Source organism: Podarcis gaigeae (genome assembly GCF_964106915.1).
Source record: "Podarcis gaigeae genome assembly, chromosome: 8".
NCBI lineage: Eukaryota > Metazoa > Chordata > Lepidosauria > Squamata > Lacertidae > Podarcis > Podarcis gaigeae.
In genome coordinates, this window is record NC_139684.1 from 56358163 (window position 1) to 56377012 (window position 18850).

General features: G+C 47.8%; 1 protein-coding gene across 1 annotated transcript in view; it reads left to right on the forward strand.

Moving 5' to 3' along the window:
- The first annotated feature begins 2183 nt into the window (after positions 1-2183).
- Positions 2184-18850, forward strand: part of GRIK3 (glutamate ionotropic receptor kainate type subunit 3) — a 200846-nt gene continuing 184179 nt past the window's right edge. The window contains exon 1 of the mRNA XM_083751411.1: positions 2184-2371. Within this exon, the coding sequence (XP_083607537.1) occupies positions 2212-2371 (160 nt within the window). The 5' untranslated portion in view covers positions 2184-2211. The remainder of the gene's footprint in view (positions 2372-18850) is intronic.

Here is an 18850-nt window from a genome sequence, read left to right on the forward strand (position 1 = left end):
ATGAAATGTGCTGGTGTCTTCGCCTTGGAAGGCGAGGCCCTGAGAGAATGCCAAGGCGAGCTCTGCAGGATCAGCAAGACCTCTTCGTGGAGGCAGAGAATCACTCACATATTCCCCAAACTCTCTGCTGCTCCAGCACAGGCTTGTTTACTACAGTGCCTGTAGGGGAGGAGGCCATTCTTGGAACTACCTCTGGCCAGCTGGTGGTACTTTTGCACTCCACTGTCACCTCCTTCAAGGCTGGGTGATGTCTGATGGGGAATTAACTCCTCCCTCCAGCCGAACATACCACCACCACATAAACGGAAAGGGCATAGCTCAGTGGTAGAGAATATGCCTTGAACGCAGAAGGTCCTACGGTTCAATCCCTGGCATCACCAGGTAGGGCTGGGAGAGAACTCTGCTGCAAACCCTGGAGAGCTGCTGCCAGCCAGTGTAGACAGTACTGAGCAAGGTGAGCAACGGTCTGACAATTGCCTTGTACTAAGGCAATCTCCTATGCTCCTATCCAACGGGAGTCATTTATTCATTGCACAGGGTTCTGTGCCGCAGGAGGGACGCTCAGGAGAAGCTTCTCCCACCCTCTTCCTTGTCCAAGGGCAACACAACAGCCCTGCAGGGCTGCCAGTGGGTCTTACTCTCCGGTAGTTGCCTTCCTCCAGCCACGCAAGCAACTTATCGAATGCCAGACATTTATTCACTGCGAAGGGTTGCGCCTCCTCCACCCCTCTTGAAATGAACACATTCCTGGTCTCAAAGCACACTTTGATTCCACGATCCTCCCCCCTTCTTGACCGAGAGAACGGAGTTTATCTCAGCGGAGGCTCGAGCAGTGCTCCTCACTTAGCCACCACCGGGAAGTGCAGGGACCAGAGCCTCCCGCGTCCCAGACCTCCTTTTCTCCACTCTCGATGTAGCGCACCGAAAAGCTTATCCCTTTTCGGGTCCCTCACCCCACGCCCTGACGCTCACAGATGGCTGGATATTTGCCAGCTTTCCTAAGGAAGAATCTTTTCGGGCGAGGGGGTGGGGGCTCTTCCTTTCAGCACTTCTTCCTGCAAAACTCCCCGCCGCCCCGCGTCCAAGTTATTGGAAACACGCGCATTTCACATGGGCGTTGTGTGCGTGAGTTGCGCGAACTCTTCGGGCTGCGCAGTCTCTCCCCCCCCCCCCCGCGAGCTGGAAGGCTGGCGCCACAGTCACGCCTCGGCCCTCCCCTCTCCCAACTGGCTCTCTCCTTTGAGGCCTGCAGGGCCAGAGCTGGAGGTTCCGCTGCAGTGAACCCCGCTGCCTCCCCCTTTCCTCCCCCTTCTCCTCCCGCCTAGCGGTCGGCAGCTACCCAAAGGGGAGCCCCGTCGGTGCGGCCGGCCGCGGCCTCAGCCAGGAGGAGAAAAGCACTCTGCACGTGTTCAGAGGCCCTCCCTTCTTCTCCTTTCGGGCCACCTGCCTCCCAGAGGTCCCTCTCCCGGAGACTGGGCAAATTTCTTGCTTGCGCCTGGAGAACCCCGCCGCCCAGTTGGGTGAAAAAAGACCACTCCGTTTAGAGCTTCGGGTTCTATTCACGTAGCCCAGTATTTTCAGCACCGGGACAGCTCCTTCAGCACCGGGAACTACCGCCTCCTTCCCTTCGCCTAGCCGGCATGCCCTCGAGCATGTACAGAGTGCCTTCCCCCTCCGCCTGAGCCTCGGGGGCAGGGCTTGCCGGGCAGAGGGCGTGCCTTGCTCCGAGGCTTGAGCCCCGGCACCTCTCGGCCGCGATCCTCCCGCAGCAGCGGCGGCAGGAGCAGCAGGCCCCCTCCACGCTCCCCCGCCCTCCCCGTGTGGACGCGGCTGCACAGCTCCGCGCCAGGCAGAGCGAGCGGCGGCGGCGGGAGGCAGCGCCAGTCGGGGGAACTTGCAAGGAGGAAGGAGGCAGGCAGGCAGGCAGGCAGGCGAGCGCGCACCGGGCGTAGGGGGAGCCCGAGCCTCGCCGGGCGTGGCGGGGCGGCGGCGGCTCCGGCGGCTCCGGGTCCTCCTCCTCCTACACGTCCCCGCCGCCGCGGAGGTCCGGCTCCAGCTGCCGCTCCTCTCCGCTAGGAGGATGCCCCGGGCTGAGGGGGAGGCGCCCTCCCCGCCGCCGCCTCGCCCGCTGCTGCCGCCGCCGCCTCTGGAGGTGTAGCGGGCGCCGGAGCCGGAGCCCGGCTGGCTGGCTGGCTCGCCCGCCCGCCCAGGATGCTGACCTGCTGCCGCCGCCCGCGCCCGCTCCTCCCGCTGCTGGACCGACGCCGCTGCTCCTCCGCCGCCTCCACTGCCTCCGCCGCCGCCGCCGGACTCTTCCTGGGGCTCGTCTGGCTCCACTCCTGCCACGGGATGCCCCATGTCATCCGCATCGGTGGGTGAGACGACAAACCGGGGCGGGAAGGGAGGTCAGGGCTCACTATCATGCTATTTCTTCTTTAGGGGGGGTGTCACTCCACTTTGGGGGGATTTTATTGGGTTTGGGGCTTTCTGGGGCGTTTGGCTGGCAATAGGGGCGGGGGGCGACCTTGATTGATTATTTAATAAAAGACCTTGAAAACGACCCTCCCAAGACTTTAAAGACGGAGTCGAGATATAGATATATATTTCTGCAAAGAACAGAGTTCTTTTGCTGGCGGGGGTTCTGTCTCTGAGCCAGAGGTGGCCTCGAGGAGGGTGGGGGGCCTGCCTCTTCACCCTCCCTCCTCCTTACTTTGGCTTGTCCCCTTCTGCAATAGACGTCTAGCAGGCGACGGGAAGTTTGCCCCTCCCGCACCCCCGCTCGTCCTTTCCCCCTTTCGTTGCCGGTATAGACGGAGCTTTTTGCAGGAAGCAAAGTTTGGCTTCTCCCGCGAGGCGCTTTCTGATCTGTGCCGAGAGAGGATGCTGGCTGGAGAAGATGCTACGAGGATGCAGCCTCGCCTCCGAGATGCTCTGGTCCAGCACATCCTGCGCTAAAGGGGGTGCTGAGGGCCAGGCGCTGGCGGCTACATTTCCCTCTGTACAGGAGCCAGGTGCAAATGCGGAGTTTGAAATTTTGATGCTGTTTCCCAGCAAGCAGTTGCTGCCTCTGAATGGGGAGGGTTCCCCCCTTCCCCCAATATTTTGACAACTCCTTTCCCCCAAATATAGTACCAGATTTTGTTGCTGCTGCCAAGGGTGATGTCTCTTGCCTTTGCTTTGCACCAGCCGGCGCAAGGCTTTCTCTTCTTGCTCCCGGGGCTCAGAGGAGTGGGAGAGAGGAACAGCTGTAAATTTTTAGCCATGTGGCAAAGTGAATTCCAAAAGTCAAAGTATCTTTTTTGTGCCTTATTTAAAAGAAAACATCCCCCTGCCTCCTTTCCAGCATAGTTCAGTTGTGGTTCCCTTTGTCTTTGGAAGTTCTTGCAGGAGATTTTGTTGCTTGGCATGGTGCGGTGAAGAGAGGGCAGGGGCAGCTCTGATACCAGGACAGCCCTTAGGATTCCTGAGGTCAACACTCTCCCCAGCTAATAGAACGTGGCCCCTAGGGAAGTACTCCTGCCCCACTGAACAGAAGGGGAGTTGCCTAAGAGCACGGTGGCATTTGTAAGGGTATCTCCCCACCCCCTGTCTCCCCTGGAAGCAGCTGCCTCTGGGCTCACACATGCTATAGAGTTCCTTTGTTCTTTGGCCCAGGAACAGCTGAATTGCCTCCATCAGGGAAGGGAGCCAGAATAGCCACCCCACCAGAGCTGGTGTCTTTGACAGAGAGGCAATCTGAGGTGGGATTCTGGAGAATGCCTCCCCTCCATTTCCCCCCCTTGTTTTCCAAGTGTCTGTCCAGCAGGCTGATTTCCAACTAATGTGAGGTCTGGCTTCTGGTCCAGTACAGGTGGTCTTTCCAGCCAAGCTATCTGCAGTGCCTGTGGGTTTGTGCACAGTCCACACCATCCCTTGAGGATGGGGGAGCCCCTGTTGTGCCTGAACATGGACCCTCTTTCAGTCCCACTCCCATAGACTGAGATGCTCAGTGTTTGCTGGATTGGGTAGGCATCAGAACCTGATGTTCCATTGCAACTGTGCCTGCTGTTTGGCTTCACCTGATGGGTCCATTTTGTCCTGGGATGGCTGAGTGTGAGCTTGGGGAGCTGGAAAACATCAAAGGATCCCCCGAGAGCCTTTGCATGTATGTCACCTGAGGAAGGCTGCCCTGTGGGCCTAAGGGGCCTCTTCATAATGCAGTGATTTTTCTCAATTAAATAAATAAATAAATAAATAAATAAATAAATAAATAAATAACTAAGATGGTTGGAAGGTCAACAGCCTTTTATGAGCTCTTGTACTCATGCTATGGATGCTTCAGGCAAATGGGTCCTATTTGATGCTTAATGTATGCTAACTGCAAAAATGAATGTGCATTTGGGCTGTGGGAGGGGGGAGGTTGTTCATCTACCCATGCACCATGCTTTCATTGACAATTTGAGAGTATACAGGTTTAACCTTGGTTGTAAACATGGCTGGAACAGAAATCCAAGGAATTTGGATGCTTGATATACTGTTGTGTTTGTGCCATTCAAGAGTGGGCACATGGCCCCCTTTGGATATTCGAAAGGGGAGGGAGCTGGCCCAGCTAGCTGAACTCCACCTCCTGTGGTGTGGAATTTTCTCTGAGGTGGAAAGGCACTGGTGGATTTGTAGAAAGAGCAGAGAAGAGCTTGTAGTTTGCAAATGCTGTGGATTCTACCTTCTTGTTTGGATGGATTATTTTTAGAGGACCACTCAGGTGTGTCTGAGCCATTGTTTATTTCCCAGAGCTCCCTGTATAACTGATTTTCAAGGATGGAGAATAATTTTCTAAACTCTGCTTTTCAAATCTGGCTTGGCTAGGCTTTCCCCTGGAAGCTGGTGGAAGAAAACTGTTTTAATTTTTAAAAGAAAAAAAAGGAAATATGTTGTTTAGATTTAATGCTTTTCTATGTAAAATCTCTTTTCTAAAAATGTCACATAAAAGAAGAGAACTGAACAGCCAGAGGGACAAGAGAATTTGTAGCAACTGCGGCAATTTCAGGTTTAGATCAAAGTCAACACAGCTTTCCCGTGCTGAACTGTCATTTTTCCTTTTTAGGAATGCTATAATTTCATCCTTCCCGCTTTCTTAATTTCATTTCTTTGTCCTTTTGTGTCAACTTAAATCAGGTTTTACAATAAACTGAGTTCTAAAAAATCAGGAAAGTTGTTGAATTTCAAATAGAACAGCCTGGTTAAATGACAACAAGGCATGATTCTGAAAAAAAGAGATGGCTTGGAGTGGGGAGATCTGTGGTTCTGTTTTTTTGCTGAAATCATGGTTTTTCTCACTGAAAGAGAAAATTCCAGTACTTTCCTACATCTTTTCTGAGTTATAAGCATTGGGTTTAATCAGCATTGCATGCAAACAGAGGAAGATGTTTTTTACTGGAACATCTTCATGTTTTCTCGTGCAAATGTCATGCAACTTTGAGCATAATCTTTCTTTGAGTGCGATTTATTATGCCTGGTGCAAATGTAATTGCAGACACAGGATTGAGGATTTCAAAGGCAACGTGGGGGTAAATCTGGAACAGCCCAATTGTCTTACATGAATATTGGCTGGTGTAAGTGAGGTGGCTGCTGGTAAGTTTGCAAATGCAATTGAACAAAGTATTGTCCTTTGGAGTGAATGACTCCCCATGAAGCAAATTCATTTGGCATTTATGGTTAAATCGCATTTCTTGCCTGCCTTTCATTCATCTGAAGTTTAAAAGCCTTGCTGAGTGATGCAGCAGCAAGTCTCTGCTCCCCCTTGTGCTGCCTTGCAGCCTGTGACATCGCAAAACCTCAAGAAACATGGCAAAAGCTTCACTAAAGGAGACGGCGAAAGCCTCTCCAATTGCAAGAAGCCTTTGGACGTCACATTTGATTGCTGTGGCAAATCACTCATCTGATTGAAGCATCAATTAATATTCCGCCTTGTTGAAAGAGGTCAAATATATGCAGAGGCTAAAAGGGGAGGCAACAGAGTCAAAATCTGGGTGAAATCTTAGACTCACAAGAGGAGTGTCTCGTTGCCATGGATCCTTGGGTTTCTGCAGGTGGCCGGTATCTCTCTAGAGTGTGATGATGCTCCTGGGTGAAGCATCCATCTCCCTTCTGCATTGTCCTACATGCACTGTGGACTTGAATGGGAAAATTGGTTTGGACCAAAACACAATAGCTGCCCGGCACCTTGCCAAAACGTAGCCACCAGCAGCCTTGGTGTTCTCCCACAGACAGCAAGCTTCTGCTATATTTTTCATTATTATTATATATTTTTTGCATAGAAGCACTGACAGCTCGCCTCACCCTAGCATTCTGCAGTTTGGCGGTTGGAAAGGGTGCATCTTGTGTTTTGTGTACACTGTCATCGTAAGCCCGGCAAGAAAGGGGCTTCTTTATTTTTCCCTTTTTTTTCTTTTCTTTTTTTTGCTCTTGGCTTGTGAGGCAGCTGGGACGAAGGCCACAATGCTGGTTTCGAAACAAACAGGCTGAAATAAGAGATGAGTTATGCTAATTTGTGACTGAGAAAGGAGGTTGTGCCATCAATTGTTTGGATAAAATACAAGTAACACAGAAGGGAGGCATGTGGGCGGTTGTAGTCTGCCGAAAATAAAATAGTTCATTGATTATTTTACAGAAATGTGTTGTGGACAAATTCAATTCATAATTACATTTCCTTGAGAGGGTAGCCTTTTTATTCCTGGGACTCATTATTCTGTTTGGCTTTTCTTTTTAGAAACATCGCTTCCAGTCATCCCCTCCAGGGAGATTTAACAGCATTTCCCTGATACCTAACCCCCCTTTCCAAATAATAATTTCACAATTGAAAACTGCAGTGTTCAATTGTGTCTGGTATTGTTCTGTGAGAAAAGAAAGAATCTGGAGGAAAGAGCCAGATATTATTTTATTTGGCTTGGATGTGATGAATAGCTTGGAGAAAATCTTGTTTCGTGGGGTGGCTGGAAGAAGTGATTTAGAAGGTGGATGGTGCACTCAAGCCTTTAAGGAGTGCAACAAGTGTGTGGGTGTGTAGGTGTTGATGTGACCACACTCTGCCTGGTATCAGGAGATGAGTGATCCTGGAGAGCAATGCTTCCCCCTTCGAGTGTGTGTGAAAATGCAGCATTCCACATTCCTTGGGGGTTGTGTTCAGAGCCTCTCCTGATTCTACACACCTCAGATCGACCCACCTGCTTGCTCACTTGTATTTGCCACGCTGATCTCAGGAGCTGCAGTCAGCACTCAGAGGCAATGCCAGATTTGTCCCACTGTAAACCTGGATCGATGCCTTGAAAGATGACGACTTGGCTCCCAATTTGTGGAAGCGTAATTGAAAATCGATGCTATCGAAGTGAAACCGGTACGGAGATGTTTGCAAGATCAGGGGTGATCTTGTCAGGATAATTCCTCAGAATTAGGGCTCTGGGCCAGGGAGGCTTGATCACTTGACATCGGTGTGCAAGCAAGATTGGGATCTCTGCCTGGATCCCCCCCTCCCCCCTCCTGCCAACCGCAGCAGTGATGGGATGTGTCATCACAGCCAGCTGGGGACGTAGCGCCTGTTTCTAAGTTTGTGTCTTGGCGAGTGTTAAACAATGAGAGAGGCACGCTGGCGGCAGCCACGGCCGTTGATACAATAAAGCTTAGCCGTACTGGAGAAGACACAAACTGAATGAAGATCAATATGTCACCCCTCCTCCCCCCGCCCTCGCACACTCTCCCCGCGCAAAGCAAATAGCTTCAGACAAGTGGCTTCTCACCACCTGGGAATGGTAGGACCAAGTTGGAAAACATTAGCTTGAGGAACTGTCCCTTCCAGCTCGGAAATTCCAAATGCCTTTAAAAATCCTTTTAAAACAAGAGATGGAAGCAAACAGAGTGAAAAACAAGTCCATTCAGATTCAGGCCAGTGTACAGGAAGAGATGCAGCACCAGGCCAGGTCTGAAAGTTCCCTGATGCCCCGGGGGGAGCAGGGAAATAGCTCTTTTTAAAAAAGACCGAATGGTATTTAAAATACTAGGAGGACATATGCACATCTAGCAGATATTTTTTTTGTCATGTCAAAGGAAAAAAATGCTGCAATGCTTTGCCATGTTTGCTTTCCAATAAAAAATAATAATAAAAAAAAATCTGTATGTAGATACTGATATTTAGGTCTTGCTGGTGCAGATTGCAAAGAGCCCTTCCAGAAGCAAAACAGCGAACAAACAAAGAGAGGCTGCTTTTGTGAATACAACAGCCAAGATTAAGGCAGGCCCAAGTGTATCCATGCATAATATGGATTTAGGTTTTTTCCTTGTCTCTCCCTTCCCCTTCACTTAATTCTGTGATGTGGATTTAAGCTTCCATAAGCTCAGTGTGTATGTAACCATCTACCTATTTTAAAATTCTCCCATTTTCTAACCAGCGTTAACGTTCTATTTATTATTGTTTCTTGTTTTTTACTACAGTTCTGTGAACCACCCCGATATCTTTTGATGAAGGGTGGTATATAAATTTAATAAATAAAATAAAAATAAAATACAGTTGCACCCTACTTTTCAGGCTATAGATTCCGGCTGTTGGTGGCAGCAGGCCGTGTGTGTGTGTGTGTTTGTGTGTAGAGCCTAGCTTAATCAGGCTCTGAAGTGGCCTTTGCTTTCACCTCCCACACCCCAATTCTCTCTCCTGTGCATAGATGTCATACTTGAAAAGCTCAAAGGATCATTTAGTGACATGCATGTAAATGCTGTGTCGCCGTTAAATTTCTGGGCTCTATGGCATGCAAATGCAAAATTGGGACGATGCTCTTGGCGCATAATGGAATTTTACCTGCCGGTGTGGAGTGAGGATGGAAGCCATCTGTCCCCTTTGCAGAAGCAGAAACTGCATCCTCCATCTCCCCTTCTCCTGTTGATGCTTTTTTTGAGGATTGATTTCATATCATGTTTTTGAAACACTGTATTTTCATAAGAAACGAGAATGGCTAATTCTCGGGGGGGGGGGAGATAGTTCCAAAATTGCCTCCCCCCCCCTTTTTTTCTTCTCAAACCTGATTCCAAAATGGGTTTTTAATTTCAGGTCACACAGTCATTTGGTGATTTCTGTGAGGTGAGAATGAGGCTGCTGGGGTGTAAACTGTAAGATGAATTTCGAGCGAGAGTGTCATTGTTGCTTCTTTGTGGCAGGCAAATCTAATTACTTAATCCCTGCTCTCTTGAGAACCATCTACGTGGATATTAAGGTTTGGCAGCAGTGCAGGAAACAGGGCTGTGGTTGACGTAGGGTTTGCAAAGCTTAGAGTCAGGAGCGCAGTGGGAGAGTCAGGCGGCTTTCTATGTCGGCCACCCTCTATTGTGTCGTGGGCTGTGATATCGTTAGGGTGGTCTTAAAATTTAATTGTTGCAAGCGCAACCCACCCCAAGTGATGAAAATGTGTTAGAGGACACACTTGCATGGACTGATAAAAATGAAAGACATGAATGCTTGGGCTGCTTTTTCCAAATGTGCTTCATGCCCAACTCAAACGCCATAAACTGGCTGTTGCATTTGTAAGGAGAGCAGAAAGACCCAGGACTGTTTCTTTGCACAGATGCAGACGTCATTTCTAATCTTCTGGCAAACTTATCCTGTTTTTCATACAACAGGAAAACCATATTGCTCTTTCACTTTGCACCTTGAATTCATTTGCATTTGTTGTGTGTGCGTTTTGCTCCCGAGGACATGGTTTTATATTAACTCTCCTTGATTTGACAAAATCCTTCTGTTGCCCACCTGGCAGGGTGACTCTTGCCCTTTTCACATGACAGCTCTTAAGCTCCCGTTGTGTTAATAATGTCAAATGAGAGGGGGTTGATCTGTTGCAGACACCACAGCAGGTGTTTGAATGGCAGCTGGTGCTTCAGGTGTGGATGGGCAGCAGAGGGCGCTGTGCTTTGAGGATGCTTAACATGTGTCCTGATTTCCACCCTCCTACCTTTACCTGCCAGATTCCCTTTGCAGTTGCTGAATGATGCTTCTTGTTGCTTTTAAGGGGTGTGGTGAACTTCCACCCTCTTTCACCATCTGGAGTCTACTGAGCCAGCAGGATTTCTGGTGCATCCTTGGAAAGACAGGCAGGGAAACCCAAAAGAGCAGAATGTCCACAGGATATGCTTAAATAGGAATTGCATAATGTCACACTTCTCCATGATATTTTTGCAGTCATCATCGTAATCATCATCATTATCTTGTTTGCAAAAGGTTTTAATGTGCTTTCATGTCACTGGCAACTGCCTTTGTTTTCACGTGTTTCCACCCCCAAACAAATGTTTCCCCTCTTTTCCTTACTGATAAAAAAGAATAATAATATCACTGGTGATAGAAACTAGGTACAGCTCACATGTTGCACATTTTGCAGATTATTTATTTACTTTTATTTTTTTCCTCTTTTAATTTTATAGGAGAGAGGAAAGCAGTAGCTCTTTAGGACCACAGGAATTCCTATCGCCTGGTGTCCAAAATATCTCATTCATCAATCACAGTTCTGACTTCACTCATAAAAACTCAACAGGAGCAGCCAGGCTGGCTTATCTCACCCAAATTGCTTAGGGGGTGCCTGCACATTTTGCTTCATAACTTTCCTTCTAGTATGGGGAAAAGCTCCCCCCCCCCGAAAGCTCAAGAGTCTAGGCCCACTTGCAGGCATGGGCCATTACAATTGTACCATTTGCACCATTATAAATCCGGCCATGCTTCTTCTGATCTTCCACAGTTATACATTATCCATGCTTGCAATCCTGGTTTGGAGGGATCACTATTTAATCCAGGCAGCTGGTGTCAAGAATGTCCAGGTCTGATGGTTCCTCAACATCACTGGGTTTAGAGATCTTCTGGAGGGTTCTGCTCCTCACACTCTTTCTCTGAGGAGACCTCAGGCTTCAGGTCTGGACAGGGATAAACTTTGAACAGTCTGGCTATTGAGAGGTTTGCAGCTAGAGATTTGGTCTGAATGGTTTCCAAAGAGTTATCTGAAACCCTGAGATCCAGAAGCCTGTTTTTCTAAAATAAAATGAATAATGAAAATCAGAATGTGGTTAACCAGTCACCCAGCTGAGGGTTTTGGGCTGCTTCTTCACTTCCCACATGAACTTGCCTCTCAGCTGTGGTCATCTGAGGCTTGTTGTGCATCATAGAATCATAGAGTTGGAAGGGACCACAAGGATCATCCAGTCCAACCCCCTGCAATGCAGGAATCTTTTGCTCAATGTGGAGCTTCAAACCCATGGCCCTGAGATTAGGAGTCTCATGCTCTACCATCGGAGCTATCCTTCAAGGGCAGTGGTTGGGGTAGGGCTATTTGGGTGGCAGTACCAGAATTGTTTCTGTGCGCTGCTCTGGTTCACCAGAAGCAGCTTAGTCATGCTGGCCACATGACCTGGAAGCTGTACGCCGACTTCCTCGGCCAGTAAAGCGAGATGAGTGCCGCAACCCCAGAGTCCGTCATGACTGGACCTAATGGTCAGGGTCCCTTTACCTTACCAGAATTAAACAACTCCCCCCACCACTGTGCCCTACCCCAGGGTGCTTAGACTGACACATTCTCTGTTGTCTTTTAGGCAGGGGATGGATACATTTATGTTCCAGTTTTTTCATGTATGTAAATTTTGTCTTGTTATGGGGCTGATTTTGTTTGGCTCTGGGTTTTGAATGCTCTTTTTAACTGGGTAGTTATCCCATTGTTGTAAGCCATCTCGCAGGTTCTTTTTTGAGCTGAAAGTTGCTACAAATATGTTTTATAAATAACACGTTTTGGAGCTTCCTGTAGGGTGGGACTTTATTGTCTGCAGGGCTCTCTTCATTCCCAGATCCTGCTGTCATCAACACAACTTTCACAGAGACCAAATCCCTCTTGGGAATAGCAGTGGGCAGCTGCTGCTCAGGGCCACTTGAGTTCCCTGTTGCTCTGGAATGAGGTGGAGGGGTGGGGATGCTGCTCTGTGCACCAGGTAAAGCCCCTGTGGCTGAACATTGGGGACCCAATATATGGGGTGGGGTGGGGGGAATTTCAAAGCAACAGATTTGAGAGAGGGCCAAAGCAGCCTGTTTCGAAAGTACCCAAAATGGAACACGATGCAAAAAGAAATGCCCGATGTAGACTGTGTGTTTTTCCGCTTAATAAATAGACGGCTGTCATCTTTTGTCTCTTGCAATAAAACAGTAAATAAAATATGGAATAAGCCACGAGCTTAGCTGAGTTAGGGAGGTCTGCTGGGACCTGGCATCAGATTCGCCTGCTACTATTCTGCAGTGAATTTAGAGTACTTGGGAAAGCAGTCGTGGGAGTTATTTTAAATCCCACCACCTGGCCATGCCGGAGGAGCTTCTTGGAGGAAGTGGGCTTATGTAATGTTTCCAGGCACTGCAGTAGGAGGCCCCCTTTTATTACTTCCACTTAAATATAGATATTTATATATTGTCCTTTTGTGCAACCGAACAGAGCTTATTCCCAAGTAAATTTGTTGAGCATAAGGGCAGCAGCTACCAGCTCCATTTTATCCCTCTAGTTGTGACGGTGCTATTATTTAAGTGATTTTTTAAAAATGCAAAACTGCATTTTATGCTCAGAGTATTTCCTCCCCACCATACCCCCGCCTCTGGGTTGGCAAATGGTTTCTTGGTTTTTGTTTTTGCTGTGCCATATCAGGAATATAGAAGCAGCTGTAAATCATTGAATGGCAGTGCGGGGGTGGGGGGAGCAGAAAAGGCTTTCTCTGTGCAAGAGGGCTGAATTGCTGGCCCCATGCTTATGTGGGTTACAGGTATCAACTGGATTGTGCATTTCTCTGAATTTTGCAATGCAATTTTGTTTCCAAAAATAGGGGGGAAATGCATGTTTTATATAGAAGTGTATAAAAAAGAATGGTTTTTTTTGGAAGGGGAAATGCATTGAAGAGCATAATGAAATACATCAGTGGAAGCATTTGTTCATTTTATTTCATAACATTTATATGCCGCTTGATTATAGAAAAAACCTCAAAGTATGAGGATAAAATATATATAAAACGAGCATTTTTAAAAATTTGCAAAAGTGGTACAGAACAGACCTAAGACCTCAGTCTGTGCAAAACTGCCAAGAAACAAAAATAGGCTGATCTGTCCTCCCCGAAGTCTGTCATTCTCCCTTGCACTCAGGAAACATGCCTCCTCCCAGTTTGAAAGATTTTGTCCTGCTTGCTTCTCCACTTGGATGAGGGGAGATTACAAAAGTGTGGCGTATCTGCAGGCCTAGAGGTGCACTGACTGTACTTTCCACCCTGCAAATGCCTTAATCTTCCATGCCTGCAGCTGTGACTCTGGCCCTAATTCTGCCCCCAGGATGAGCCCAGTGGACTGCTTCAGGGGGAAGATGGTACGTGAGCAACCACGGCAATGCCATTCCATGCTGCTGCTATTTTGTTTTGTGCTGAGGACTCTAGGAGCCACTCAGTCTCTGCTGCCACAAAGGAAAGGTTACAATCCACAGCAAACAGGCGGGACACTGGGAGTCGGGAAGGGCTTTGCAGAAGTAGTTGTCTTTTTTATGATGGATAAAGGAGGACCTGGCTGCCCCTTGGGAACAGCTGGGTAGGAAGAGGTGTAGAAGCAGATTTGGATGAGAGAAGCAAAATGGGGGCAGCAGAGAACATGTGAGCACAGGGTTGAGAAGGGGATGTAGGGGAGACTGGGAGGGATGGAGGCAGACAGGTTCTTCCAGCGTCTGTAGAATATTTCAGATGCATTGCATAAAAAAGTCATGACTTTCTGCATCTGAAGCTGATGAAAACACAACAGAGTGTTCTAAATATAGGGGGTGGTGTTGCCCCTCTCTGATTACTGCTTTGAGATGAAAGCTAGGAGATTTTAGCACTTCAGATAAATAAATGAAACCGTTGGCATACCAGGTCTTGGTGACCCATCGCGGGGGATATTTTCAGCCCTGATTTCTTAGGCTTCTCTTGGGAAGTTGAAAAGTGCAGCTGAGGAACTTGAGCTCACCAGGGAAGCTGGAAAAAGCCCTGTGGCTCAGAGACAAGAGACCGGGGCCCTGAGTCCCAGGCCAGAATCACCGCTGCTGTAGCTTTGTAGATGCTTTCTGCCATTACTGAAGCCAGCAAGGCCAGGCCTGCAGCTTCAGCATATAATATGAATTGCTGTTACTCTGAGTAAAATCAAAGACAGTCCCCCAGGAAGTCATGTCCCTTGGCAAGAGATTTCCTCTGTAGATGTTCCTGGTAGAATTGCCGCCCCTATCATTTATTCATTCATTCCTCTAGCATTTGCTAGCGAAAGTGGATAGGCCTCGCTCATAATGCTAGAACTCAGTGGGGTCATCCAAGGAAGCTGAAAGTTAGGAGGTTCAGGACAGGTAAAAGAACAGCTAAACTATGGAGTCGGCCCCCCACAAGCTATCATGATGGCCACCAACTTGGATGATTTCAAAAGAGGATGAGACAAATTAGTGAGAAGATAGGATTCTCAGAGGCTGCTAGCTACCATTGCTATGCTCAACCTTCACTGTTGGAAGTAGTAATACTGGTTGCTAGGAATCTCAGGTGATGCCAGGTATATTATTGTGCTCAGATCCTGAACATTGGTTGACCACTGTGAGAACAGGATGCAGATCTTGGTGGTGATACAGCTGCTGCAGGGCTCCCCCTCCCCGCCCTAGTATTCAGGGGTGTCAACTTGAATACAATATTGTGGGGGCCCAGGTAAGTCCTGCCCTGCATAAGTGATCATGTGATGCAGTGCAAACACACCATTTGAATGGGAATACCAATCAACTTTGTGGTGGCCCGGCCCCCTCAAATATTTTTTGGCCCCTGGGAGTTGGCTCCTATGCTAGCATCCTACCTGTGAGCTTTGACTTGGCTTGGATTTGTGCCCCAATGCTTTCCCCTGCGGCCTATTTTCTTACTCAATAACATGCAGGGCATCACTCCCTAAAGGCTTCTGTCCTGGCTCTCGCTGGGCAAAGGACTTGGGTGGAATCTCTCCAGTAGCACATTCACAACTTCATCCTCCTCATTAAAAAAAAAAAGTGCAAAGCCAGGAGATGGAGAGGCCAGGGGGATGAAAAGATCTGGGGCTCTGCTGGCTATAAACTGGGTAGCAATAGGGGTAGCATAAGAGTTGGCCGTAGCTATCTCTTATCTACTTTAATTAGATTTTAAAAAAATGTCCTAGGTGTGTCATGTGGAAGGTACCTGTTCCCAAGTTTCTGAGATGGGGGCACATTCCCACCACTTGCCACCCCCCCCGGCAATTAGCCACATATCAAGGAGCAGCAATCCTCTGGGAGAAATATGGGCTTTTATTCAAAGCCTTTTATTTGAGAATTTCTGACTGAGGTCACCCAGTGTGGCCCACATGTCTTTCTGGGGGTTAGGACTCAAGTGAACATGCAAAGCACTTTTCTCTCTCTCTCTTTCCCTTACCAATTGTAGTTTCTTCAAGGTTACTTGTTAAGATGTGTTAAGATTCAAAATAATGGCTCCCTCTTTACACATGTGGGAAGTGATGGGGCACCGTTCACCTTCCATGCTGGAGAGTTTCTTGCCTGCCCACTACAGATTTGTATTTCTCTGGCCCCTGCCTATTTAAAAAAATACCCTCTGCTTTCATGGGGCATGCAGTGATTTATTGAATAATCAATTTCTTTATCTACCTAATGCTTTCAAGTAATCGATCAGTGCCAAAGCAATAAATCCAGGCTGTGATTTCAGCTCTCTCTCGAGTGTCCTGAGGATATTTTGCTAAGAATGACTTGGAGTTTTCCATGTTTCCCACTTCTCTTTAGTTTTCCTCTTCCAAGGTCTTTTGTTCAAGGCACATAAAGACAAAGCCCACAGTGTACATGCCCCTTAGGCCTTGTTGTTTGCAGGGCTGAGGTTGGTATGCAGTCGTTTAAAGGTTGAATTAAAGGTTGAATTGATTGGTGGGAACAAGTTTTAATTGATGGGGTCTGAGACTAAAGGCGACTTTCCTGCTGCTGTTCCTTCTTTTGGGGAGGCTGTTTCGTTCTTCCTGCTGTGCCAGGAAATAAAAATGAAAGGTGACTCTGGTGTCCTCAAAAAGAGGGGCTGGCTTTGTACATTAAATGGCAAGATCTTACCCCATTTTTTAATGTTTAAAACGTTTGACAACCTTTGTTTTTAATTATTTCTCTTAGAGCAAAGAGAAAGCACCTGAATTCTTCCACCTCTCTCTTTCCTGTATGTTTATTACACTCGTATTCCATCTTTCCTTCAAGGAGCTCAAGGTGGCATACCTCTCCCTCTCCCCATTTAATCCTCACAGCAACCTTATGGGGTAGGTTAGGCTGAGTGACAGGGAGTGACCCAAGGTCACACAGTGAACTTCATGGCTGCCTCTGCTTCCCTGGCTGATCAGGATATTCTCAGGCACTGCTGTGTTCCAAAGTCCCCTTATTACAAAGAGCAGGTGTATTCTGGGTCCACTGTTAAATATGTCCTGCTCTTTGGGGCTTGATGATGATAAGGCTTATGTAAAACTTGGAGCTTGCCTTTTGAGGAGGCAAAAAGCTTAGGTGTGCCAGGCTCAGTGGCCACTGGGGGAAAAGCATGGGGTGCAAGCATGTTTCTGGAGGACATCCCAAACCTTGTGTGATGTTCAGCACAATTTTTAATGTGACTCTTTCCATTAAGGACATAACATAAGGCTGTAAGAAGAGCCTGCTGATCAGGCCTGGGGCCCCATCTAGCCCAGCATCTTGTTCTCACCATGGTCAGCCAGAGACCTCAGTGAGGACCTCCCAAGCAGTACCTGAGCACAAGAGCACTCTCTCCTCCTATGGTCTGCAGTAACTAGTATTCAGAAGCATTGCTGCATCTGACACTGGAGGTTGTATATTGCCATTATGGATAGGAGCCATTGATAACCTCATTCCTCATGAATTTGTCTAGTCTTCTTTTAAAGCCATTCACATTCATTGCCATCACTGCCTCCTGTGGAAGTGAGTTCCATAGTTTAACTATGTGGTGCATGAACTGTGTTTTAACAGTTTGTTCCTGCATGGACAGTGCAACTCTCTTAAATCCCCTATTGATTGCTAACGGGAGGAAAGAGATATTTTCTAGAAAAGTTTTGCAAGGCAGGATTAAAGAAACAAGTGTACACTTACTGAAAACAGAGATACTGGCCATAAATCAACTCATAGAAATAAACAAAATTCATAGTGTAATCCCTGTGCATGCTTACTTAAAAGTCAATCTCATTGAGCTCAGTAGGTTTTACTCCCAGAATGATCCATGCAGAGCTTGTCTGAGGCCTGGGGTGGGAGTCTTATACTTGGCAAGTGTAAGTCCAGCAGGCTCCTGGCAGGACCCCTGGTCAGCTTAGCCCTCCAAGGCCCGGGGCAAGCATATGCTGCTGTCTCCTCCCCCCAGGCTGCATGGGCCTGCTCCCAGAATTGCCACTTCAATTGTTCAATAGATGTTGAAGGATCCAAGAATATCTGAGCCTCACAGCAAGACTAGTGCTCACTTTAAATTGCACAATATGCGGGGCAATGACCCCTTGCAGTGACTTATCTGATCCCGAAACAGATGCTAGGTGTGGCTTGGCGAATTCATTGTGTTCCTGAGCCTTCTGACTTTTGCTGCAGACTTGCCCTATGAAGGAAGGATCTAAGTTAAACATTCCCAAATGGAAACGGTCTTGGACAGCTTTGTTCCCAACAGATCCCCATGTTAGATGGACCCTCGTCCACTGTTCACACAGCACTGGAGTGTGTTGCCTGTTTTGCTTGGCTGAAGGTTCAGCTAAAATAAAGTTAGTGTTTGCTCTGTTTTGTCATATTGAAATATTCATGTTGCTCTGGCTATTTGGATTTGGAGTGGCAGCATCTCCTTTCCTTGCTACGAGGCTGTTTTACATTTTGAGTACCTGGCTTCTGGGGCCAGATCCATTTCTCCCAATTAGAGGGAAAGCAAATTGCACACTAAAAGCTGTAACCCAGCCCAATTTGCATCTCATTACCCATAATACTGTCCATTATGAATTCACATTTAATTTTAGTACTCTTTTTTTGGAGGCGACTCACAACCTAATTAAATCTTCCTTTTACTCCAGGAATATGTTGTTGTTGTTGCTGCTGCTCTTTTCCTCATCCCAAATGTCCCCTCTCTCTCTTTCCACCTCTCTGCCAACAACAACAGCTAAGACATGGCTGGAGAGAAAACACAACACTTGTGGGAATGATGGCTTTGGCTGATGTGTTCTGCCACCATTTCATCATGCCTTTAAACAACATTCCTGCAATGTTCTGGTTTCCCAACCAAATCCAAATCCTGCTTTGGGAACTTGAGTCGCTTTTCTCATCTTCTGCAGGGAGGAGTCCCAGGTTCTCCTCTTACTCAATGGTAACTCAGGAGCAGAGCCACTGCTTTCCATGTAAAAGACCCCATGTTCCCATCTGAGACCCTGGAGAGTCAGCGCCAGTCAGTTTGGACAATACTGAGCTAGATGGGCCCCAATGACGTAACTCAGGAAGCAGCTATGTACCCCAGTCACACTGCCATTGTGTTCAGGTGCAGGGCAAACTGAAGAGGTTTTCCTCAGAACTTTCTTAAAATGTTCAGCTGTTGTTCTCCTTTCAGGGGACTAGGCCAGGGATGGAGACCCTGCAGCCCTCCAAATGTGGTTGGACTCCAACTGCCAGCAGCCCAAACCAGCATGGCCATTGGCCAGGGTGAAGGAAGTTGGAGTCAAGCCACACCTGAAGGAGCACAAGTTAGCCAGCTCTGGAGTGTTTTCACAATCCGCTCTGTTGTATCAGAGAATATGCAGTAAGAAAATGTCATTGTTGATGGTGCA